The sequence below is a fragment of the Eleutherodactylus coqui genome, chromosome 4 (genome assembly GCF_035609145.1).
Source record: "Eleutherodactylus coqui strain aEleCoq1 chromosome 4, aEleCoq1.hap1, whole genome shotgun sequence".
Taxonomy (NCBI): domain Eukaryota; kingdom Metazoa; phylum Chordata; class Amphibia; order Anura; family Eleutherodactylidae; genus Eleutherodactylus; species Eleutherodactylus coqui.
The window spans coordinates 302,761,891-302,788,027 of NC_089840.1; the positions used below are offsets into that span (position 1 = coordinate 302,761,891).

Genomic DNA, 26,137 nt, shown 5'->3' on the forward strand with positions numbered 1-26,137 from the left:
TGATCTGGGGGTGACTGTAGTATGTGGGACCCTGGGCTCTGTATAGAATGCTCTGGGGGTGACTGTAGTATGTGGGACCCTGGGCTCTGTATAGAATGATCTGGGGGTGACTGTAGTATGGGGGACCCTGGGCTCTGTATAGAATGATCTGGGGGTGACTGTAGTATGGGGGACCCTGGGCTCTGTATAGAATGATCTGGGGGTGACTGTAGTATGTGGGACCCTGGGCTCTGTATAGAATGATCTGGGGGTGACTGTAGTATTGGGACCCCTGGGCTCTGTATAGAATGATCTGGGGGTGACTGTAGTATGTGGGACCCTGGGCTCTGTGTAGAATGATCTGGGGGGTGACTGTAGTATGTGGGACCCTGGGCTCTGTATAGAATGATCTGGGGGTGACTGTAGTATGTGGGACCCTGGGCTCTGTATAGAATGATCTGGGGGTGACTGTAGTATGTGGGACCCTGGGCTCTGTGTAGAATGATCTGGGGGTGACTGTAGTATGTGGGACCCTGGGCTCTGTATAGAATGATCTGGGGGGTGACTGTAGTATGTGGGGACCCTGGGCACTGTATAGAATGATCTGGGGGTGACTGTAGTATGTGGGACCCTGGGCTCTGTATAGAATGATCTGGGGGTGACTGTAGTATGTGGGGCCCTGGGCTCTGTGTAGAATGATCTGGGGGTGACTGTAGTATGTGGGACCCTGGGCTCTGTATAGAATGATCTGGGGGTGACTGTAGTATGTGGGACCCTGGGCTCTGTATAGAATGATCTGGGGGTGACTTGTAGTATGTGGGACCCTGGGCTCTGTATAGAATGATCTGTGGGTGACTGTAGTATGTGGGCCCCGGGCTCTGTATAGAATGATCTGGGGGTGACTGTAGTATGTGGGACCCTGGGCTCTGTATAGAATGATCTGGGGGTGACTGTAGTATGTGGGACCCCGGGCTCTGTGTAGAATGATCTGGGGGGTGACTGTAGTATGTGGGACCCTGGGCTCTGTATAGAATGATCTGGGGGTGACTGTAGTATGTGGACCCTGGGCTCTGTATAGAATGATCTGGGGGTGACTGTAGTATGTGGGACCCTGGGCTCTGTATAGAATGATCTGGGGGTGACTGTAGTATGTGGGACCCCGGGCTCTGTATAGAATGATCTGGGGGTGACTGTAGTATGTTGGACCCCGGGCTCTGTATAGAATGATCTGGGGGTGACTGTAGTATGTGGACCCTGGGCTCTGTATAGAATGATCTGGGGGTGACTGTAGTATGTGGGACCCTGGGCTCTGTATAGAATGATCTGGGGGTGACTGTAGTATGTGGGACCCCGGGCTCTGTATAGAATGATCTGGGGGTGACTGTAGTATGTGGGACCCCGGGCTCTGTGATAGAATGATCTGGGGGTGACTGTAGTATGTGGGACCCTGGGCTCTGTGTAGAATGATCTGGGGGTGACTGTAGTATGTGGGACCCTGGGCTCTGTATAGAATGATCTGGGGGTGACTGTAGTATGTGGGACCCTGGGCTCTGTATAGAATGATCTGGGGGTGACTGTAGTATGTGGACCCTGGGCTCTGTTTAGAATGATCTGGGGGTGACTGTAGTATGTGGGACCCTGGGCTCTGTATAGAATGATCTGGGGGTGACTGTAGTATGTGGGACCCTGGGCTCTGTATAGAATGATCTGGGGGTGACTGTAGTATGTGGGACCCTGGGCTCTGTATAGAATGATCTGGGGGTGACTGTAGTATGTGGGACCCTGGGCTCTGTGTAGAATGATCTGGGGGTGACTGTAGTATGTGGGACCCTGGGCTCTGTATAGAATGATCTGGGGGGTGACTGTAGTATGTGGGACCCTGGGCTCTGTATAGAATGATCTGGGGGTGACTGTAGTATGTGGACCCTGGGCTCTGTATAGAATGATCTGGGGGTGACTGTAGTATGTGGGACCCTGGGCTCTGTATAGAATGATCTGGGGGTGACTGTAGTATGTGGACCCTGGGCTCTGTATAGAATGATCTGGGGGTGACTGTAGTATGTGGGACCCTGGGCTCTGTGTATAATGATCTGGGGGTGACTGTAGTATGTGGGACCCCTGGGCTCTGTGTAGAATGATCTGGGGGTGACTGTAGTATGTGGGACCCTGGGCTCTGTATAGAATGATCTGGGGGTGACTGTAGTATGTGGGACCCTGGGCTCTGTATAGAATGATCTGGGGGTGACTGTAGTATGTGGGACCCTGGGCTCTGTATAGAATGATCTGGGGGTGACTGTAGTATGTGGGACCCTGGGCTCTGTATAGAATGATCTGGGGGTGACTGTAGTATGTGGGACCCTGGGCTCTGTATAGAATGATCTGGGGGTGACTGTAGTATGTGGGACCCTGGGCTCTGTATAGAATGATCTGGGGGTGACTGTAGTATGTGGGACCCTGGGCTCTGTGTAGAATGATCTGGGGGTGACTGTAGTATGTGGGACCCTGGGCTCTGTATAGAATGATCTGGGGGTGACTGTAGTATGTGGGACCCTGGGCTCTGTATAGAATGATCTGGGGGTGACTGTAGTATGTGGGACCCTGGGCTCTGTATAGAATGATCTGGGGGTGACTGTAGTATGTGGACCCTGGGCTCTGTATAGAATGATCTGGGGGTGACTGTAGTATGTGGGACCCTGGGCTCTGTGTAGAATGATCTGGGGGTGACTGTAGTATGTGGGACCCTGGGCTCTGTATAGAATGCTCTGGGGGGTGACTGTAGTATGGGGGACCCTGGGCTCTGTATAGAATGATCTGGGGGTGACTGTAGTATGTGGGACCCTGGGCTCTGTATAGAATGATCTGGGGGTGACTGTAGTATGTGGGACCCTGGGCTCTGTATAGAATGATCTGGGGGTGACTGTAGTATGTGGGACCCCGGGCTCTGTATAGAATGATCTGGGGGTGACTGTAGTATGTGGGACCCTGGGCTCTGTGTAGAATGATCTGGGGGTGACTGTAGTATGTGGGACCCTGGGCTCTGTATAGAATGATCTGGGGGTGACTGTAGTATGTGGGACCCTGGGCTCTGTGTAGAATGATCTGGGGGTGACTGTAGTATGTGGGACCCTGGGCACTGTATAGAATGATCTGGGGGTGACTGTAGTATGTGGGACCCTGGGCTCTGTATAGAATGATCTGGGGGTGACTGTAGTATGTGGGACCCTGGGCTCTGTATAGAATGATCTGGGGGTGACTGTAGTATGTGGGACCCTGGGCTCCGTGTAGAATGATCTGGGGGTGACTGTAGTATGTGGACCCTGGGCTCTGTATAGAATGATCTGGGGGTGACTGTAGTATGTGGGACCCTGGGCTCTGTATAGAATGATCTGGGGGTGACTGTAGTATGTGGGACCCTGGGCTCTGTATAGAATGATCTGGGGGTGACTGTAGTATGTGGGACCCTGGGCTCTGTATAGAATGATCTGGGGGTGACTGTAGTATGTGGACCCTGGGCTCTGTATAGAATGATCTGGGGGTGACTGTAGTATGTGGGACCCTGGGCTCTGTAGAGAATGATCTGGGGGTGACTGTAGTATGTGGGACTCTGGGCTCTGTATAGAATGATCTGGGGGTGACTGTAGTATGTGGGACCCTGGGCTCTGTATAGAATGATCTGGGGGTGACTGTAGTATGTGGGACCCTGGGCTCTGTATAGAATGATCTGGGGGTGACTGTAGTATATGGACCCTGGGCTCCGTGTAGAATGATCTGGGGGTGACTGTAGTATGTGGGACCCTGGGCTCTGTATAGAATGATCTGGGGGTGACTGTAGTATATGGGACCCTGGGCTCTGTATAGAATGATCTGGGGGTGACTGTAGTATGTGGACCCTGGGCTCTGTATAGAATGATCTGGGGGTGACTGTAGTATGTGGGACCCTGGGCTCTGTATAGAATGATCTGGGGGTGACTGTAGTATGTGGGCCCTGGGCTCTGTATAGAATGATCTGGGGGTGACTGTAGTATGTGGGACCCTGGGCTCTGTATAGAATGATCTGGGGGTGACTGTAGTATGTGGGCCCTGGGCTCTGTATAGAATGATCTGTGGGTGACTGTAGTATGTGGGACCCTGGGCTCTGTATAGAATGATCTGGGGGTGACTGTAGTATGTGGGACCCTGGGCTCTGTATAGAATGATCTGGGGGTGACTGTAGTATGTGGGACCCTGGGCTCTGTATAGAATGATCTGGGGGTGACTGTAGTATGTGGGACCCTGGGCTCTGTGTAGAATGATCTGGGGGTGACTGTAGTATGTGGGACCCTGGGCTCTGTATAGAATGATCTGGGGGTGACTGTAGTATGGGGGACCCTGGGCTCTGTGTAGAATGATCTGGGGGTGACTGTAGTATATGGGACCCTGGGCTCTGTATAGAATGATCTGGGGGTGACTGTAGTATGTGGGACCCTGGGCTCTGTATAGAATGATCTGGGGGTGACTGTAGTATGTGGGACCCTGGGCTCTGTATAGAATGATCTGGGGGTGACTGTAGTATGTGGGACCCTGGGCTCTGTATAGAATGATCTGGGGGTGACTGTAGTATGTGGGACCCTGGGCTCCGTGTAGAATGATCTGGGGGTGACTGTAGTATGTGGACCCTGGGCTCTATATAGAATGATCTGGGGGTGACTGTAGTATGTGGGACCCTGGGCTCTGTATAGAATGATCTGGGGGTGACTGTAGTATGTGGGACCCTGGGCTCTGTATAGAATGATCTGGGGGTGACTGTAGTATGTGGGGTATGGGCTCTGTATAGAATGATCTGGGGGTGACTGTAGTATGTTGGACCCTGGGCTCTGTATAGAATGATCTGGGGGTGACTGTAGTATGTGGACCCTGGGCTCTGTATAGAATGATCTGGGGGTGACTGTAGTATATGGGACCCCGGGCTCTGTATAGAATGATCTGGGGGGGGGGGGGGGGGGGGGCTGTAGTATATGGGACCCTGGGCTCTGTATAGAATGATCTGGGGGTGACTGTAGTATGTGGGACCCTGGGCTCTGTATAGAATGATCTGGGGGTGACTGTAGTATGTGGGACCCTGGGCTCTGTATAGAATGATCTGTGGGTGACTGTAGTATGTGGGACCCTGGGCTCTGTATAGAATGATCTGGGGGGTGACTGTAGTATGTGGGACCCTGGGCTCTGTATAGAATGATCTGGGGGTGACTGTAGTATGTGGGACCCTGGGCTCTGTATAGAATGATCTGGGGGTGACTGTAGTATGTGGACCCTGGGCTCTGTATAGAATGATCTGGGGGTGACTGTAGTATGTGGACCCTGGGCTCTGTATAGAATGATCTGGGGGTGACTGTAGTATGTGGGACCCTGGGCTCTGTATAGAATGATCTGGGGGTGACTGTAGTATGTGGGACCCTGGGCTCTGTATAGAATGATCTGGGGGTGACTGTAGTATGTGGGACCCTGGGCTCTGTGTAGAATGATCTGGGGGTGACTGTAGTACGTGGGACCCTGGGCTCTGTGTAGAATGATCTGGTGGTGACTGTAGTATGTGGGACCCTGGGCTCTGTATAGAATGATCTGGGGGTGACTGTAGTATGTGGGACCCTGGGCTCTGTATAGAATGATCTGGGGGTGACTGTAGTATGTGGACCCTGGGCTCTGTATAGAATGATCTGGGGGTGACTGTAGTATGTGGGACCCTGGGCTCTGTATAGAATGATCTGGGGGTGACGGTAGTATGTGGGACCCTGGGCTCTGTGTAGAATGATCTGGGGGTGACTGTAGTATGTGGGACCCTGGGCTCTGTATAGAATGATCTGGGGGTGACTGTAGTATGTGGGACCCTGGGCTCTGTATAGAATGATCTGGGGGTGACTGTAGTATGTGGGACCCTGGGCTCTGTGTAGAATGATCTGGGGGTGACTGTAGTATGTGGGACCCTGGGCTCTGTATAGAATGATCTGGGGGTGACTGTAGTATGTGGACCCTGGGCTGTGTATAGAATGATCTGGGGGTGACTGTAGTATGTGGACCCTGAGCTCTGTATAGAATGATCTGGGGGTGACCGAGTATGTGGGACCCTGGGCTCTGTATAGAATGATCTGGGGGGTGACTGTAGTATGTAGGACCCTGGGCTCTGTATAGAATGATCTGGGGGTGACTGTAGTATGTAGGACCCTGGGCTCTGTATAGAATGATCTGGGGGTGACTGTAGTATGGGGGACCCTGGGCTCTGTATAGAATGATCTGGGGGTGACTGTAGTATGTTGGACCCTGGGCTCTGTATAGAATGATCTGGGGGTGACTGTAGTATGGGGGACCCTGGGCTCTGTATAGAATGATCTGGGGGTGACTGTAGTATGTGGACCCTGGGCTCTGTATAGAATGATCTGGGGGTGACTGTAGTATGTGGGACCCTGGGCTCTGTATAGAATGATCTGGGGGTGACTGTAGTATGTGGGGCCCTGGGCTCTGTGTAGAATGATCTGGGGGTGACTGTAGTATGTGGACCCTGGGCTCTGTATAGAATGATCTGGGGGTGACTGTAGTATGTGGGACCCCGGGCTCTGTATAGAATGATATGGGGGTGACTGTAGTATGTAGGACCCTGGGCTCTGTATAGAATGATCGGGGGGTGACTGTAGTATGTGGGACCCTGGGCTCTGTATAGAATGATCTGGGGGTGACTGTAGTATGTGGACCCTGGGCTCTGTATAGAATGATCTGGGGGTGACTGTAGTATGTGGACCCTGGGCTCTGTATAGAATGATCTGGGGGTGACTGTAGTATGTGGGACCCTGGGCTCTGTATAGAATGATCTGGGGGGTGACTGTAGTATGTAGGACCCTGGGCTCTGTATAGAATGATCTGGGGGTGACTGTAGTATGTGGACCCTGGGCTCTGTATAGAATGATCTGGGGGTGACTGTAGTATGTGGGACCCCGGGCTCTGTATAGAATGATCTGGGGGTGACTGTAGTATGTGGGACCCTGGGCTCTGTATAGAATGATCTGGGGGTGACTGTAGTATGTGGGACCCTGGGCTCTGTATAGAATGATCTGGGGGTGACTGTAGTATGTGGACCCTGGGCTCTGTATAGAATGATCTGGGGGTGACTGTAGTATGTGGGACCCTGGGCTCTGTATAGAATGATCTGGGGGTGACTGTAGTATGTGGACCCTGGGCTCTGTATAGAATGATCTGGGGGTGACAGTAGTATGTGGACCCTGGGCTCTGTATAGAATGATCTGGGGGTGACTGTAGTATGTGGACCCTGGGCTCTGTATAGAATGATCTGGGGGTGACTGTAGTATGTGGGACCCTGGGCTCTGTGTAGAATGATCTGGGGGTGACTGTAGTATGTCGGACCCTGGGCTCTGTATAGAATGCTCTGGGGGTGACTGTAGTATGTGGACCCTGGGCTCTGTATAGAATGATCTGGGGGTGACTGTAGTATGTGGGACCCTGGGCTCTGTGTAGAATGATCTGGGGGTGACTGTAGTATGTGGACCCTGGGCTCTGTATAGAATGATCTGGGGGTGACTGTAGTATGTGGGACCCCGGGCTCTGTATAGAATGATCTGGGGGTGACTGTAGTATGTGGGACCCCGGGCTCTGTATAGAATGATCTGGGGGTGACTGTAGTATGTGGACCCTGGGCTCTGTATAGAATGATCTGGGGGTGACTGTAGTATGTGGGACCCTGGGCTCTGTATAGAATGATCTGGTGGTGACTGTAGTATGTGGGACCCTGGGCTCTGTATAGAATGATCTGGTGGTGACTGTAGTATGTGGACCCTGGGCTCTGTATAGAATGATCTGGGGGTGACTGTAGTATGTGGGACCCTGGGCTCTGTGTATAATGATCTGGGGGTGACTGTAGTATGTGGGACCCTGGGCTCTGTATAGAATGATCTGGGGGTGACTGTAGTATGTGGGACCCTGGGCTCTGTATAGAATGATCTGGGGGTGACTGTAGTATGTGGGACCCTGGGCTCTGTATAGAATGATCTGGGGGTGACTGTAGTATGTGGACCCTGGGCTCTGTATAGAATGATCTGGGGGTGACTGTAGTATGTGGGACCCCGGGCTCTGTATAGAATGATCTGGGGGTGACTGTAGTATGTGGACCCTGGGCTCTGTATAGAATGATCTGGGGGTGACTGTAGTATGTGGGACCCCGGGCTCTGTATAGAATGATCTGGGGGTGACTGTAGTATGTGGGACCCTGGGCTCTGTATAGAATGATCTGGGGGTGACTGTAGTATGTGGGACCCTGGGCTCTGTATAGAATGATCTGGGGGTGACTGTAGTATGTGGGACCCTGGGCTCTGTATAGAATGATCTGGGGGTGACTGTAGTATGTGGGACCCTGGGCTCTGTATAGAATGATCTGGGGGTGACTGTAGTATGTGGGACCCTGGGCTCTGTATAGAATGATCTGGGGGTGACTGTAGTATGTGGGACCCTGGGCGCTGTATAGAATGCTCTGGGGGGTGACTGTAGTATGTGGGACCCTGGGCTCTGTATAGAATGCTCTGGGGGGTGACTGTAGTATGTGGGACCCTGGGCGCTGTATAGAATGATCTGGGGGTGACTGTAGTATGTGGGACCCTGGGCTCTGTATAGAATGATCTGGGGGTGACAGTAGTATGTGGACCCTGGGCTCTGTATAGAATGATCTGGGGGTGACTGTAGTATGTGGGACCCTGGGCTCTGTATAGAATGATCTGGGGGTGACTGTAGTATGTGGACCCTGGGCTCTGTATAGAATGATCTGGGGGTGACTGTAGTATGTGGGACCCTGGGCTCTGTATAGAATGATCTGGGGATGACTGTAGTATGTGGGACCCCGGGCTCTGTATAGAATGATCTGGGGGTGACTGTAGTATGTGGACCCTGGACTCCGTATAGAATGATCTGGGGGTGACTGTAGTATGTGGGACCCTGGGCTCTGTATAGAATGATCTGGGGGGTGACGGTAGTATGTGGGTCCCTGGGCTCTGTATAGAATGATCTGGGGGTGACTGTAGTATGTGGACCCTGGGCTCTGTATAGAATGATCTGGGGGTGACTGTAGTATGTGGACCCTGGGCTCTGTATAGAATGATCTGGGGGTGACTGTAGTATGTGGACCCTGGGCTCTGTATAGAATGATCTGGGGGTGACTGTAGTATGTGGACCCTGGGCGCTGTGTAGAATGATCTGGGGGTGACTGTAGTATGTGGACCCTGGGCTCTGTATAGAATGATCTGGGGGTGACTGTAGTATGTGGGACCCTGGGCTCTGTATAGAATGATCTGGGGGTGACTGTAGTATGTGGGACCCTGGGCTCTGTATAGAATGATCTGGGGGTGACTGTAGTATGTGGGACCCTGGGCTCTGTATAGAATGATCTGGGGGTGACTGTAGTATGTGGGACCCTGGGCTCTGTATAGAATGATCTGGGGGTGACTGTAGTATGTGGGACCCTGGGCTCTGTATAGAATGATCTGGGGGTGACTGTAGTATGTGGGACCCTGGGCTCTGTATAGAATGATCTGGGGGTGACTGTAGTATGTGGGACCCTGGGCTCTGTATAGAATGATCTGGGGGTGACTGTAGTATGTGGGACCCTGGGCTCTGTATAGAATGATCTGGGGGTGACTGTAGTATGTGGGACCCTGGGCGCTGTATAGAATGCTCTGGGGGGTGACTGTAGTATGTGGGACCCTGGGCGCTGTATAGAATGATCTGGGGGTGACTGTAGTATGTGGGACCCTGGGCTCTGTATAGAATGATCTGGGGGTGACAGTAGTATGTGGACCCTGGGCTCTGTATAGAATGATCTGGGGGTGACTGTAGTATGTGGGACCCTGGGCTCTGTATAGAATGATCTGGGGGTGACTGTAGTATGTGGGACCCTGGGCTCTGTATAGAATGATCTGGGGGTGACTGTAGTATGTGGACCCTGGGCTCTGTATAGAATGATCTGGGGGTGACTGTAGTATGTGGGACCCTGGGCTCTGTATAGAATGATCTGGGGGTGACTGTAGTATGTGGGACCCTGGGCTCTGTATAGAATGATCTGGGGGTGACTGTAGTATGTGGGACCCTGGGCTCTGTATAGAATGATCTGGGGGTGACTGTAGTATGTGGGACCCTGGGCTCTGTATAGAATGATCTGGGGGTGACTGTAGTATGGGGGACCCTGGGCTCTGTGTAGAATGATCTGGGGGTGACTGTAGTATGGGGGACCCTGGGCTCTGTATAGAATGATCTGGGGGTGACTGTAGTATGTGGGACCCTGGGCACTGTATAGAATGATCTGGGGGTGACTGTAGTATGGGGGACCCTGGGCTCTGTGTAGAATGATCTGGGGGTGACTGTAGTATGTGGGACCCTGGGCTCTGTATAGAATGATCTGGGGGTGACTGTAGTATGTGGGACCCTGGGCTCTGTATAGAATGATCTGGGGGTGACTGTAGTATGTGGGACCCTGGGCTCTGTATAGAATGATCTGGGGGTGACTGTAGTATGTGGGACCCTGGGCTCTGTGTAGAATGATCTGGGGGTGACTGTAGTATGTGGTACCCTGGGCTCCGTGTAGAATGATCTGGGGGTGACTGTAGTTTGTGGTACCCTGGGCTCCGTGTAGTATGCTCTGGGGGGTGACGGCAGTATGTGGGATATGGGCTCCGTGTAGAATGCTCTGGGGGATGACTGTAGTATATGGTATAATGAAAACAAAGGTTTGGTACCGTGTCGCCAGTAGAGCAAAATGTGATAGTTCCCAGCAAGAGGAACCACGTCATCTTGTAGATATGAGACCTTTTATTGGCTAACAAAAATATATGATGTTACAACGAGCTTCCGAACCAACGCAGGGTTCTTCTTCAGGCTCAAAATGATATATTTTATCTCAGACTGTATGTGGTAATGTCACCCCACAGAATGTCCTCCTCTCACACATGCTGCTCATAACACACAGATCAGATAGCTTCTCCCCAGTGTATAGGCAGATATGAGATTTATCTTAGACTGTATGTGATAATGTCACCCCACAGAATGTCCACCTCTCTCACACTGCTCATAACACACAGATCAGATAGATTCCTCTCAGTATATAGATAGGAGAGAGATTTATCTCAGACTGTATGTGATAATGTCATCCCCCAGAGTGTGCCACCTAACACACGCTGCTCATAACACACAGATCAGATAGATTCCTCTTAGTGTATAGGCAGATAGGAGATTTATCTCAGACTGTATGTGAAGATGTCGCCCCACAGAATGTCCACCTCACACACGTTCCTCATAACACACAGATCAGATAGATTCTCCTCAGTGTATAGGCAGATAGGAGATTTATCTCAGACTGTTTGTGAAGATGTAACCCCACAGAATGTCCACCTCTCACACGCTGCTCATAACACACAGATCAGATAGATTCCTCTCAGTGTATAGGCAGATAATAATAATAAACTTTATTTGTATAGCGCCAACATATTCCGCAGCGCTTACATAGACAGGGGGGATACAGAAAGACAACAGTACAAACATTACAGAACCACGGTTACATATAGTAATCAGTTGATGGAAACAATAGGGGTGAGGGTCCTGCTCCAACGAGCTTACATGCTACAAGTAATAGGAGAGAGATTTATCTCAGACTGTATGTGATAATGTCACCCCACAGAATGTCCACCTCTCACACTCTGCTCATAACACACAGATCAGATAGATTCCTCTCAGTGTATAGGCAGATAGGAGATTTATCTCAGACTGTATGTGAAGATGTCACGCCACAGAATGTCCACCTCTCACACTCTCCTCATAACACACAGAACAGATAGATTCCCCTCAGTGTATAGGCAGATAGGAGATTTATCTCAGACTGTATGTGAAGATGTCACCCCACAGAATGTCCACCTCTCACACACTGCTCGTAACACACAGATCAGATAGATTCCTCTCAGTATATAGATAGGAGAGAGATTTATCTCAGACTGTATGTGATAATGTCATCCCCCAGATTGTGCCACCTAACACACGCTGCTCATAACACACAGATCAGATAGATTCCTCTTAGTGTATAGGCAGATAGGAGATTTATCTCAGACTGTATGTGAAGATGTCACCCCACAGAATGTCCACCTCACACACTCTCCTCATAACACACAGATCAGATAGATTCCTCTCAGTGTATAGGCAGATAGGAGATTTATCTCAGACTGTATGTGAAGATGTCACCCCACAGAATGTCCACCTCACACACTCTCCTCATAACACACAGATCAGATAGATTCCTCTCAGTGTATAGGCAGATAGGAGATTTATCTCAGACTGTATGTGAAGATGTCACCCCACAGAATGTCCACCTCTCACACTCTCCTCATAACACACAGGTCAGATAGATTCCTCTCAGTGTATAGGCAGATAGGAGATTTATCTCAGACTGTATGTGAAGATGTCACCCCACAGAATGTCCACCTCACACACTCTCCTCATTTTTACCCTGAAAGGTAATGCCCCTTTTTATTCAAATTTCCTCCTCAGACTGAAGGTTGCAGCCCCCTGTTATATTTAAAGGCATACTCCATCCCAGCAGTCCATGTCCACTTCCTTTTGTACTTTACAGCCTTTCAATACATACAACAGTCAGTTTTATTCCTGTCAGTATATACTCATATTTCTAAATGCGTTTTGTTTTGCTGAGAAGATAACTGTCTCATACATTGTGGGTATGTAATTAGTTACATAACATAGGAATGGTCATGCCAAATTTCAAGTTTGTGCAGTACAGATGTGTGTTATTAGTTACATTATATAGGGGGTCACTTACTTTTATGCATAGGATTGAATAATCAAGTTGCAACCCTTTAAATTTCCAATTAGTACGCAAAGAACGGTCATGGCAAATGTCACATTTGCACGGTACAAATTTGTCTAATTATTTGTTGCATCAGGAAGTGAGAAAATTAGATTCCGTACATAAAATTTGGACGCTAATTCTTTTGCGCTTAGAATTGAATAATGGAGTTGGGACCCATTAACTTTTCCTATTTATGACATAATCAATGTTCGTGCCAAATTACATGAAAAATTAGTGTCAAGTCAGTCGGTCAGTCAGGGCATTCGTCTTTATATATATCATTATTTTTTTTTTGCACTCTGCATGAATGACGCGATACATTTAACTTTTTTACCCTAGGGTTATGACTTAACTCTTTTCAGAATATTAATTTTCCTGATTTAGCATTTCATGAACTTTTGCCTATATGTCAGTTTTCTGGTGTTATTTGCTTTTGGCCATGTAAACCCTCCCGCAGCCGGTATCATTTCATATACAGCAAATAAATAATAGGAGTTTATACGTTGTAAAACATAATAAAGAAAAGAAGCCTATCCACCAGGAAAGGGTTAATGCAAGCTTGAGAACAAGAATGTCTGTCAGCGAGGTTACAGGGTCAGTAATGAGTCCCAGGGGAGAGATAGTGCTGGGCAAGGTGGTCTTGTTACCATCGGCGGTGCTCTCGGCTAATGGCATGGGTCTTATACCAGATTTAGGCGGTAGAATCAGCTGGAAAGAGATGGACACGAGTCGTGCCAGTATACCAGCGATGGGGAAGGACATAAGTGAGGCCATGTGCGACATGCCTGTGAACAGAGACCACGTTGGTAGGTTTTTGGGGTTGTACGATGACCTCAAGGGGCGAGCTGACCGAAGAAGGAAAATATCTCAGGAATTGCAGAGACTTGGGGAGAAGCTGAGATTCACTGTTCTAAGCAACAAGTTTCAGCACAGGTTGGCAAGCTGATAAATGTGTCTGAACAATATGGAAAGCGGCAGAATGAAGGTTGGGAAAACAATCGCCCTCATCTGTTCGATATTACAAAGTTGAGTGCAAACTGGCTTTACAGTGAAGACAAAGAACAGCTGAAGCAGTAAGCCGCGTGGGCTACACGACTGAGAAAGGGGCTTCAGTGTCAACGATCCATCCTTCAGAATGGCCAAGAAGCTCCTCAACCGTCCACAAGCCAAGCGGAAGCAGTCAGTGGTGGTGCTGGAGAGGGGAAGCAGTCAGTAGTGGTGCTGGAGAGCGGAAGCAGTCAGTGGTGGTGCTGGAGAGCAGAAGCAGTCAGTGGTGGGGCTGGAGAGGGGAAGCAGTCAGTAGTGGTGCTGGAGAGCGGAAGCAGTCAGTGGTGGTGCTGGAGAGCGGAAGCAGTCAGTGGTGGGGCTGGAGAGCGGAAGCAGTCAGTAGTGGTGCTGGAGAGCGGAAGCCGTCAGTAGTGGTGCCGGAGAGCGGAAGCAGTCAGTGGTGGTGCCGGAGAGCGGAAGCAGTCAGTGGTGGGGCTGGAGAGCGGAAGCAGTCAGTAGTGGTGCTGGAGAGCGGAAGCCGTCAGTAGTGGTGCCGGAGAGCGGAAGCAGTCGGTGGTGGTGCCGGAGAGCGGAAGCAGTCGGTGGTGGTGCCGGACAGCGGAAGCAGTCGGTGGTGGTGCCGGAGAGGGCAAGCAGTCGGTGATGGTGCCGGAGAGGGGAAGCAGTCGGTGGTGGGGCCGGAGAGGGCAAGCAGTCGGTGGTGGGGCCGGAGAGGGGAAGCAGTCGGTGGTGGGGCCGGAGAGGGGAAGCAGTCGGTGGTGGGGCCGGAGAGGGGAAGCAGTCGGTGGTGGGGCCGGAGAGGGCAAGCAGTCGGTGGTGGGGCCGGAGAGGGCAAGCAGTCGGTGGTGGGGCCGGAGTGGGCAAGCAGTCGGTGGTGGGGCCGGAGTGGGCAAGCAGTCGGTGGTGGTGCCGGAGAGGGCAAGCAGTCGGTGGTGGTGCCGGAGAGGGCAAGCAGTCGGTGGTGGTGCCGGAGAGGGGAAGCAGTCGGTGGTGGTGCCGGAGAGGGCAAGCAGTCGGTGGTGGGGCCGGAGAGGGGAAGCAGTCGGTGGTGGGGCCGGAGAGGGGAAGCAGTCGGTGGTGGGGCCGGAGAGGGCAAGCAGTCGGTGGTGGGGCCGGAGAGGGCAAGCAGTCGGTGGTGGGGCCGGAGAGGGCAAGCAGTCGGTGGTGGGGCCGGAGTGGGCAAGCAGTCGGTGGTGGGGCCGGAGTGGGCAAGCAGTCGGTGGTGGTGCCGGAGAGGGCAAGCAGTCGGTGGTGGTGCCGGAGAGGGCAAGCAGTCGGTGGTGGTGCCGGAGAGGGCAAGCAGTCGGTGGTGGTGCCGGAGAGGGCAAGCAGTCGGTGGTGGTGTCGGAGAGGGGAAGCAGTCGGTGGTGGGGCCGGAGAGGGGAAGCAGTCGGTGGTGGGGCCGGAGAGGGGAAGCAGTCGGTGGTGGGGCCGGAGAGGGGAAGCAGTCGGTGGTGGGGCCGGAGAGGGGAAGCAGTCGGTGGTGGGGCCGGAGAGGGGAAGCAGTCGGTGGTGGGGCCGGAGAGGGGAAGCAGTCGGTGGTGGTGTCGGAGGGGGGGGGGGGGGGGAGCAGTCAGTGGTGGTGTCGGAGGGGCGGGGGGGGGGAAGCAGTCAGTGGTGGTGCCGGAGGGGGGGGGGGGGGGGAGCAGTCAGTGGTGGTGCCGGAGGGGGGAAGCAGTCAGTGGTGGTGCCGGAGAGGGCAAGAGCAGCACTGACAGGGCAGAAAAGCATTAAACTCCATCTGCAGCCAAGCTGCTGGCAAAAGATTCCAACAAGGAAGAGCTGAAGTGTTCTCCAGACCTTGGCTGCAGAAGGAATAGATGCGCCCACACCATCACAACTGGGAATGTGGCGTCGTGTGATCAAGGATCGGCTGAAAGAACTGATTGGTAAAGAGGGATTCTGCATTCTGGTGGGAAGAGAATTGACAATAAAGAATATCAGGTGGTCTGAAGAATTGTAACCCTTGGCATCTTGTGAGAGCGGATGAGCTGAGGACCTCTGTATCCCAATGCAAGCCCTTCTGGATGCATACAAGGCATGGAGGAGTGTCCCAACGATGATCTCTGACCCCACGGCAGTCAGTACGGGTCGCCGCAGCGGTGTTGTTGTTAGACACCAGAGACCGTTTAGGGTCTGGAGCAGCCTCGGTTATTGGATGTCAGCATCGTATTCTCCACTGCCTTCTACAGAATCCCAGTCACCCGGCATCAACCATCAGCTCACGGACGATGTGATTGCAGGATATGAGGACTTATGGCACAAGAAGATACTTAAAACCCCGGATGCAGAGATGACTTCAAGTTTCTGAACTCTGTGAAGTTCTACCAGAATGAGGGACAATGGCGGGCGCGGCCCCTCGAATAGTGCCAGGGGGGATTCACCAGCAATCTTTGCACTGATTGCTTTTTTCTTCTTCTGCAGTGGAGCGCTCAGCTTAAAGCTGCCGGTGACGTCATCGCAGCTACACGGGCGGACGCATGGCTCTCCGATCAGCTCCTGTGAGGACGCCTACAAGGAGCTGCGGCCTCCAAACTGAAGCCTTCAGCCCACTGGATAGAGGAGCGATGGGTTCTGGATGTGCCCGGCTGACGTATGGTGGCCCAGCGAGCTGCTGGTGGTAGAGCCTCACGGCAGGCGCACAACTGATACCTCAACAGCAACTTCATGAACAGGAACTCCTTCATGACTGTCTGCTATGGTCACTTACAGACAAAGGCTTTATAAACCGGAGGATTTGGGGTTTTGTTTTATTTCATCCTGTTGGGTGCAGAGTGTTTTTTTGTTTTTTTTTAACAATTTGACAAAATGAAAATCATTTTTGAGTTATGCTAAAAGTCATCGTTTGCTCCCACAGGCTTTCAAATTTGAAGAAAGTCATACCCTAGTATACAAGTATGTATGTATGCTGCTCTGAGATTCTCTATACGTATACATGTATACACGTATGCTGCGCTGGGATTCTCTATACATATACATGTATGCTGCGCTGGGATTCTCTATACGTATGCTCCTCTGAGATTCTCTATACGTATACATGTATACACGTATGCTGCGCTGGGATTCTCTATACATATACATGTATACACGTATGCTGCGCTGGGATTCTCTATACGTATGCTCCTCTGAGATTCTCTATACGTATACATGTATACACGTATGCTGCGCTGGGATTCTCTATACATATACATGTATACACGTATGCTGCGCTGGGATTCTCTATACGTATGCTCCTCTGAGATTCTCTATACGTATACATGTATACACGTATGCTGCGCTGGGATTCTCTATACATATACATGTATACACGTATGCTGCGCTGGGATTCTCTATACGTATGCTCCTCTGAGATTCTCTATACGTATACATGTATACACGTATGCTGCGCTGGGATTCTCTATACATATACATGTATACACGTATGCTGCGCTGGGATTCTCTATACGTATGCTGCGCTGGGATTCTCTATACGTGTGCACGTATGCTCCTCTGGGATTCTCTATACATATACATGTATACACGTATCCTGCTCTGAGATTCTCTATACGTATGCTGTGCTCGGATTCTCTATATATATACATGTATACACGTATACTGCGCTGGGATTCTCTATACGTATGCTGCGCTGGGATTCTCTATACGTATGCTGCGCTGGGATTCTCTATACATATACATGTATACACGTATCCTGCTCTGAGATTCTCTATACGTATGCTGTGCTCGGATTCTCTATATATATACATGTATACACGTATGCTGCGCTGGGATTCTCTATACGTATGCTGCGCTGGGATTCTCTATACGTGTGCACGTATGCTCCTCTGGGATTCTCTATACATGTATACACGTATCCTGCTCTGGGATTCTCTATACGTATGCTGTGCTCGGATTCTCTATACATATACATGTATACACGTATCCTGCTCTGAGATTCTCTATACGTATGCTGTGCTCGGATTCTCTATACGTATGCTCCTCTGGGATTCTCTATACATGTATACACGTATCCTGCTCTGAGATTCTCTATACGTATGCTGCGCTGGGATTCTCTATACATATACATGTATACACGTATCCTGCTCTGAGATTCTCTATACGTATGCTGTGCTCGGATTCTCTATACGTATGCTCCTCTGGGATTCTCTATACATATACATGTATACACGTATCCTGCGCTGGGATTCTCTATACATGTATCCTGCGCTGGGATTCTCTATATGTATGCTGCGCTGGGATTCTCTATACGTATGCTGCGCTGGGATTCTCTATAGGTATGCATGTATACACGTATCCTGCGCTGGGATTCTCTATAGGTATGCATGTATACACGTATCCTGCGCTGGGATTCTCTATAGGTATGCATGTATACACGTATGCTCCTCTGGGATTCTCTATACGTATGCTGCGCTGGGATTCTCTATAGGTATGCATGTATACACGTATGCTGCGCTGGGATTCTCTATAGGTATGCATGTATACACGTATGCTGCGCTGGGATTCTCTATAGGTATGCATGTATACACGTATCCTGCGCTGGGATTCTCTATAGGTATGCATGTATACACGTATGCTCCTCTGGGATTCTCTATACGTATGCTGCGCTGGGATTCTCTATAGGTATGCTGCGCTGGGATTCTCTATAGGTATGCATGTATACACGTATGCTGCGCTGGGATTCTCTATAGGTATGCATGTATACACGTATGCTGCGCTGGGATTCTCTATAGGTATGCATGTATACACGTATGCTGCGCTGAGATTCTCTATAGGTATGCATGTATACACGTATGCTGCGCTGGGATTCTCTATAGGTATGCATGTATACACGTATGCTGCGCTGGGATTCTCTATAGGTATGCATGTATACACGTATGCTGCGCTGGGATTCTCTATAGGTATGCATGTATACACGTATGCTGCGCTGGGATTCTCTATAGGTATGCATGTATACACGTATCCTGCGCTGGGATTCTCTATAGGTATGCATGTATACACGTATGCTGCGCTGGGATTCTCTATAGGTATGCATGTATACACGTATCCTGCGCTGGGATTCTCTATAGGTATGTATGTATACACGTATGCTGCGCTGGGATTCTCTATAGGTATGCTGCGCTGGGATTCTCTATAGGTATGCATGTATACACGTATCCTGCGCTGGGATTCTCTATACGTATGCTGTGCTGGGATTCTCTATAGGTATGCATGTATACACGTATGCTGCGCTGGGATTCTCTATAGGTATGCATGTATACACGTATGCTGCGCTGGGATTCTCTATAGGTATGCATGTATACATGTATGCTGCGCTGGGATTCTCTATAGGTATGCATGTATACACGTATGCTGTGCTGGGATTCTCTATAGGTATGCATGTATACACGTATGCTGCGCTGGGATTCTCTATAGGTGTGCACGTATGCTCCTCTGCTATTGTCTATACGTATGCATGTATACACGTATGCTGCGCTGGGATTCTCTATACGTATGCATGTATACATGTATGCTGCGCTGGGATTCTCTGTACGTATGCACGTATGCTCCTCTGGGATTCTCTGTACGTATGCACGTATGCTCCTCTGGGATTCTCTATACATGTATACACGTATGCTGCGCTGGGATTCTCTATACGTATGCATGTATACACGTATGCTGCGCTGGGATTCTCTATACGTATGCATGTATACACGTATGCTGCGCTGGGATTCTCTATACGTATGCATGTATACACGTATGCTGCGCTGGGATTCTCTATATGTGTGCACGTATGCTCCTCTGCTATTGTCTATACGTATGCATGTATACACGTATGCTGCGCTGGGATTCTCTATACGTATGCATGTATACACGTATGCTGCGCTGGGATTCTCTATAGGTATGCATGTATACACGTATGCTCCTCTGGGATTCTCTATACGTATGCATGTATACACGTATGCTCCTCTGGGATTCTCTATACGTATGCATGTATACACGTATGCGCCTCTGGGATTCTCTATAGGTATGCATGTATACACGTATGCTCCTCTGGGATTCTCTATAGGTATGCATGTATACACGTATGCTGCGCTGGGATTCTCTATACGTATGCATGTATACACGTATGCTCCTCTGGGATTCTCTATACGTATGCATGTATACACGTATGCTCCTCTGGGATTCTCTATAGGTATGCATGTATACACGTATGCTGCGCTGGGATTCTCTATAGGTATGCATGTATACACGTATGCTGCGCTGGGATTCTCTATAGGTATGCATGTATACACGTATGCTGCGCTGGGATTCTCTATACGTATGCATGTATACACGTATGCTCCTCTGGGATTCTCTATACGTATGCATGTATACACGTATGCTCCTCTGGGATTCTCTATACGTATACATGTATACACGTATGCTCCTCTGGGATTCTCTATACGTATGCTGCGCTGGGATTCTCTATACGTATGCTGCGCTGGGATTCTCTATACGTATGCTCCTCTGGGATTCTCTATATATTTGAGGTGTGTTTTGGACCCACAGTCACGATCCCTTCCTTGGGGGGGCGTCCTACATCCCTCCCCTGAGTGCTATGACGTTTGTGCTGCTGACTGTTGTCCGTTTTTTCTGCCGGTTGGTGCGATTGCCCTGTTAGTTTCCCATCTTCCTACGGATGGCGCTCTGTGCGGCGGTGTGATTGTTGCGTGACGAGCTGTAGTTTCTTGCTGTTATTTTGGGGTAAATACGGCTATTTTGTAAACTCCTATTGCATCCTTTTGGTTTTTACAGCCTGCCGGGCAGGGTCATACAAGTCGTTAGGGAGGCGGCCATACAAATGTGTGTTTCTTAAACGAGGGGAAGGCGCTCACAAAGGTGCCTGCAGAGGACTTGAACCTGTGATTACTCCGATCATACACTGCAGTACTTCTGTACTGCAGTATACTTCTCATAGTGATCGCAGGCCATGGCCAACCCAGAGAGCAGTGACTGTCACAGCCGGCTTCTGCTGGGGAGGTCATGGGCTTCGTTTCCGGCCCGGGCCACCCATAGGTTATAGTCTATGCCTGTTCGGCAGGAACGGGGTTAAAGGATTGCCAGGGATGGAAGCCCCGTGGATGGGGGGTCCGTCTCACATTGTTTCCTTGTGGTTTTCTGCGTGGAGGACGGATATGCGGGGTGGAAGCGGCGCTGGCCGCAGGGTATACGGGATATGTGACGGTCCCTGACTCTCCTCCGCAGGATGCTGGGAGGGATGCAGGAGCCGCACAAGGACGCCCTCCTCAAACTGAGGGTGAAGCTAATCCAAGACATGCTGCCCGACGAGCTGCTGGAGCATCTGACAGCCAAGAAGGTCCTGACGCCTTACATGCAGGAGAAGATCCAGGTAAGACGAGAGCCGGCGGCAGACACAAGGAGGCGCCAGAAGCACCACAACCCCCAGCATGCTGGTCAACAGCCACTCGCTCACCTTCGTTATACTGAGGGGGGCGCTGTTTAGTACTATACCTGCACACACCTATAACCTACTGGACGTCAGGCCACATAGTACGTGTAGTGCACCATGTGGGCTCCTAGCCTATTAGTGACGCCATATCTCAATCCAGCGGGCCCGCCTGGATCCCACAGGGGAACCACACTGAGCCCCCCCCCATGTTCACAGCCCCCCTGCGCCCCACAGGGGAACCACACCCAGACCCCCTGCGCCCCACAGGGGAACCACACCCAGACCCCCTGCGCCCCACAGGGGAACCGCACCCTGCGCCCCACAGGGGAACCGCACCCTGCGCCCCACAGGGGAACCGCACCCTGCGCCCCACAGGGGAACCGCACCCTGCGCCCCACAGGGGAACCGCACCCTGCGCCCCACAGGGGAACCGCACCCTGCGCCCCACAGGGGAACCGCACCCTGCGCCCCACAGGGGAACCGCAGCCTGCGCCCCACAGGGGAACCGCAGCCAGCCCCCCTGCGCCCCACAGGGGAACCGCACCCTGCGCCCCACAGGGGAACCGCACCCTGCGCCCCACAGGGGAACCGCACCCTGCGCCCCACAGGGGAACCGCACCCTGCGCCCCACAGGGGAACCGCACCCTGCGCCCCACAGGGGAACCACAGCCAGCCCCCCTGCGCCCCGCAGGGGAACCACAGCCAGCCATCTGCGCCCCGCAGGGGAACCGCACCCTGCGCCCCGCAGGGGAACCGCACCCTGCGCCCCGCAGGGGAACCGCACCCTGCGCCCCGCAGGGGAACCGCACCCTGCGCCCCGCAGGGGAACCGCACCCTGCGCCCCGCAGGGGAACCGCACCCTGCGCCCCGCAGGGGAACCGCCCTGTTCCCACCATGTTCACAACCCCCCTGAATGTTACTGATGCATATCAGGTATTGGTGAATATCCTAGCCCCCCACCGGTGTCGGCGGTCCTTGTCCTCTTGGCCGTTTCCTTGCCCTCCTGTATCAGTCCATGGATAGGTGGCCGGTCCCTGCCGACCGCCGTTACCTGGTTGTGGCTGCAGGGCTGTGATAGACGAGAGGAGTGACTTGGGGGTGGTTGATCTCTGGCGCGGCCGCAGCACACGTGTGGTATGGGGAGGCTGCGGCCGTGGGGAGGCTGCGGCCGTGGGGAGGCTGCGGCCGTGGGGGGGCTGCGGCCGTGGGGGGGCTGCGGCCGTGGGGAGGCTGCGGCCGTGGGGAGGCTGCGGCCGTGGGGAGGCTGCGGCCCAGAGGCCATAAGCTGCTTCTTATTTCCTGGAGAACGTTTTGCAGCGTGTAAACTACAGCGGATGTGATGTGCGATCTGCGACAAAATGCACCGCGTGCGCAGGAGGGGCCGTGCTCTGTGTACCAGGTAGGTGGCACACCCGCCATAGGCCGCCAGCACTTGGGCATCTGCTGATCCGCAGCACATACTGTCCACCGCACGCTATGGGAGGTCAGTGCTTCCTGCACACCAGAGGAAATCCGTTGCAAATCGCAGCTTGCCCCATTTTTGCCCAGGTGGCTTACCTTGCGGACAGGTCCCCGATTCTGCATCATCGCCTAGCAACAGTGCGGGAAAAAAAAGAATTGAAATAAAAATGTGTACTGCGCCTGTCTGAGGGCGAACCGCCGGGTCCAACCGCAGTGTAGAGGAAGGACGGAAAGGACGGAGCGGATTCCGCTGCGGGCTGCAACACGCGGGACCGACTCTGCCGTGCGCAGGCGGCCTTACTGCAAGTCCTAATTGTGTGCGCTTCTCTCCAGGCCAAGGCAGTGAGCTTCCGACAGAACAGCGCTCTGCTGGATTTGCTTCCCAAGCGAGGACCAAATGCATTCTTCATCTTCTGTGCTGCGCTCCGAGACACCAATCAGGAGCACCTGGCTGAGCAGCTGGAGCACCAGGCGAGGAGCGCCGCTCCGGAGGTAAGAGCCTGGAGTTAGCGGCCGCAGAGATGGGCCATGTGGTGGCGGTGCCGATCAGAGATGGACCATTACTTTGCCCTGTAGAGAGCGCAGGGCCGCGGTGGAGAGGCGTTGTCGTGCGGTGGAGAGGCGTTGTCGCGCGACGGCCGCGCTGGGGAGGCGTCGCGCGGTGGAGGGGTGTTGTTGCGCGGCGGCCACGGTGGAGAGGCGTTGTCGTGCGGTGGAGAGGCGTTGTCGTGCGGTGGAGGGGCGTTGTCGCGCGGCGGCCGCGCTGGGGAGGCGTTGTCGCGCGGCGGCCGCGCTGGGGAGGCGTTGTCGCGCGGCGGCCGCGCTGGGGAGGCGTTGTCGCGCGGCGGCCGCGCTGGGGAGGCGTTGCTGCGCGGTGGAGAGGCGTTGCTGCGCGGCGGCCGCGGTGGAGAGTTTGTATGAATATTTGTGCCGCCCGGCAGCCGCCTGTATGTTGGCCCCTGCGGAGCTGTAGAATGTACCAGAATTAGAGATGGTGTCCGTCAGGTCTGAGGGAATTCCCTATAAATACCATCGGGGGGCGCCGGTGTCCCTGCGAGACCCTCCCACCTGCCCCCGCACTACACAACACGTCTCGTGGCTGCACGGATCTGCAGTACTTCATTCAGTGTCTCTTCTCTCTTACAGGAAAGCGTCTTTCCGCTGTCTGTGGAGGAGCGAGGCGGGCGGCAGCGCTGGCGGGGTGAGGCGGCTCTACAGTACAAGTCCCCCCAAGAATGGCGTGTTCAGGAACAATCTATTAAAGGGAGCTGGGGTGGGCTTCACTAGATGGGGGGGGCCCACTGCTGAGATCTGCACCATAGGATTAGTGCTGCAGCCTCTTCATTCTCGGGGTCGGACCCCCAACAGTCATACGGGGTCATCGCTTTACAAGAGGGGGTGACCCTTCAAGATTCTGCAGCTCACCAACAGATACAACACAAGTAAAGTCTTATCTGTATCCCCGTCACTAGGAGGGGGACGTATTACGTCTATCTGTATCCCCGTCACTAGGAGGGGGACGTATTACGTCTATCTGTATCCCCGCCACTAGGAGGGGGACGTATTACGTCTATCTGTATCCCCGTCACTAGGAGGGGGACGTATTACGTCTGTCTGTATCCCCGTCACTAGGAGGGGGACGTATTACGTCTGTCTGTATCCTCGTCACTAGGAGGGGGACGTATTACGTCTATCTGTATCCCCGTCACTAGGAGGGGGACGTATTACGTCTATCTGTATCCCCATCACTAGGAGGGGGACGTATTACGTCTATCTGTATCCCCGTCACTAGGAGGGGGACGTATTACGTCTATCTGTATCCCCGTCACTAGGAGGGGGACGTATTACGTCTGTCTGTATCCTCGTCACTAGGAGGGGGACGTATTACGTCTATCTGTATCCCCGTCACTAGGAGGGGGACGTATTACGTCTATCTGTATCCCCGTCACTAGGAGGGGGACGTATTACGTCTATCTGTATCCCCGTCACTAGGAGGGGGACGTATTACGTCTATCTGTATCCCCGTCACTAGGAGGGGGACGTATTACGTCTATTTGTATCCCCGTCACTAGGAGGGGGACGTATTATGTCTATCTGTATCCCCCGTCACAAGGAGGGGGACGTATTACGTCTATTTGTATCCCCGTCACTAGGAGGGGGACGTATTAAATCTATTTGTATCCTCGTCACTAGGAGGGGGACGTATTACGTCTATCTGTATCCTCGTCAATAGGAGGGGGACGTATTACGTCTGTCTGTATCCCCGTCACTAGGAGGGGGACGTATTACGTCTATTTGTATCCCCGTCACTAGGAGGGGGACGTATTACGTCTATCTGTATCCTCGTCACTAGGAGGGGGACGTATTACGTCTGTCTGTATCCTCGTCACTAGGAGGGGGACGTATTACGTCTATTTGTATCCCCGTCACTAGCAGGGGGACGTATTACGTCTATCTGTATCCTCGTCACTAGGAGGGGGACGTATTACGTCTATCTGTATCCTCGTCACTAGGAGGGGGGCGTATTACGTCTATCTGTATCCCCGTCACTAGGAGGGGGGCGTATTACGTCTATCTGTATCCCCGTCACTAGGAGGGGGACGTATTACGTCTATCTGTATCCCCGTCACTAGGAGGGGGACGTATTACGTCTATCTGTATCCCCGCCACTAGGAGGGGGACGTATTACGTCTATCTGTATCCCCGTCACTAGGAGGGGGACGTATTACGTCTATCTGTATCCCCCGTCACAAGGAGGGGGACGTATTACGTCTATCTGTATCCCCGTCACTAGGAGGGGGACGTCTGCAGCAGATTTCATAAGCAGCAGGGAATATCCTGACAGCGGGGGCTTTATAAGAAGACCCCAAAGGGAGCAAATGCTGATTATTCAGTGTTACATGTTCAGCATAAATGACAGCGTAGGAATACACTGACCCGCCCCTTTATTAGACCACGCCCCTTTATTAGACCACGCCCCTTTATTAGACCCCTGGCCCTCTCACGATTGCCTCCCCCCCGTGACCCCGGAGTGCGGCATTAAATTATGTGACAAGTTTTCCGCTGATCACTCTCAGTGTGAATCCACATTAGATGGGCGATCCAGCGATCGGAGCGACTTCCAACGAGGCCGGTCATCAGTGCTAGACTAGCCGGGGTCTCACCGCCAACCACTGGGGGTTATCATGTAACGGTGTGGAGAGTATGCAGAGAATGGCGCCATCGGCTCTGTGCCGTGCGTTTCCTGGTTTTGGCGGCGCCCCATCATCTGTGCCCGTTTTTCTCTCGTCTTCTAGAGCCCTGTGAGGGATGCATTGACGATGGAGACGGGCCTGGAAGCGTCTCGCCGGCCTCTGTGGACTTCTACATGTCACATCACAAACAGGTTT

At 52.4% G+C, this 26,137-nt stretch overlaps 1 protein-coding gene across 2 annotated transcripts in view; it reads left to right on the forward strand.

The window, feature by feature from the left end:
- CASP2 (caspase 2) overlaps nt 1-26,137 on the forward strand; it is a 70,409-nt gene that overhangs the window by 3,517 nt on the left and 40,755 nt on the right. For both annotated transcript variants that reach the window (XM_066601495.1, XM_066601496.1), the window contains exons 2-5: nt 21,083-21,227; nt 23,082-23,240; nt 23,895-23,949; nt 26,045-26,133. In XM_066601495.1, the coding sequence (XP_066457592.1) occupies nt 21,084-21,227; nt 23,082-23,240; nt 23,895-23,949; nt 26,045-26,133 (447 nt within the window). In that variant the 5' untranslated portion in view covers nt 21,083. The remainder of the gene's footprint in view (nt 1-21,082; nt 21,228-23,081; nt 23,241-23,894; nt 23,950-26,044; nt 26,134-26,137) is intronic.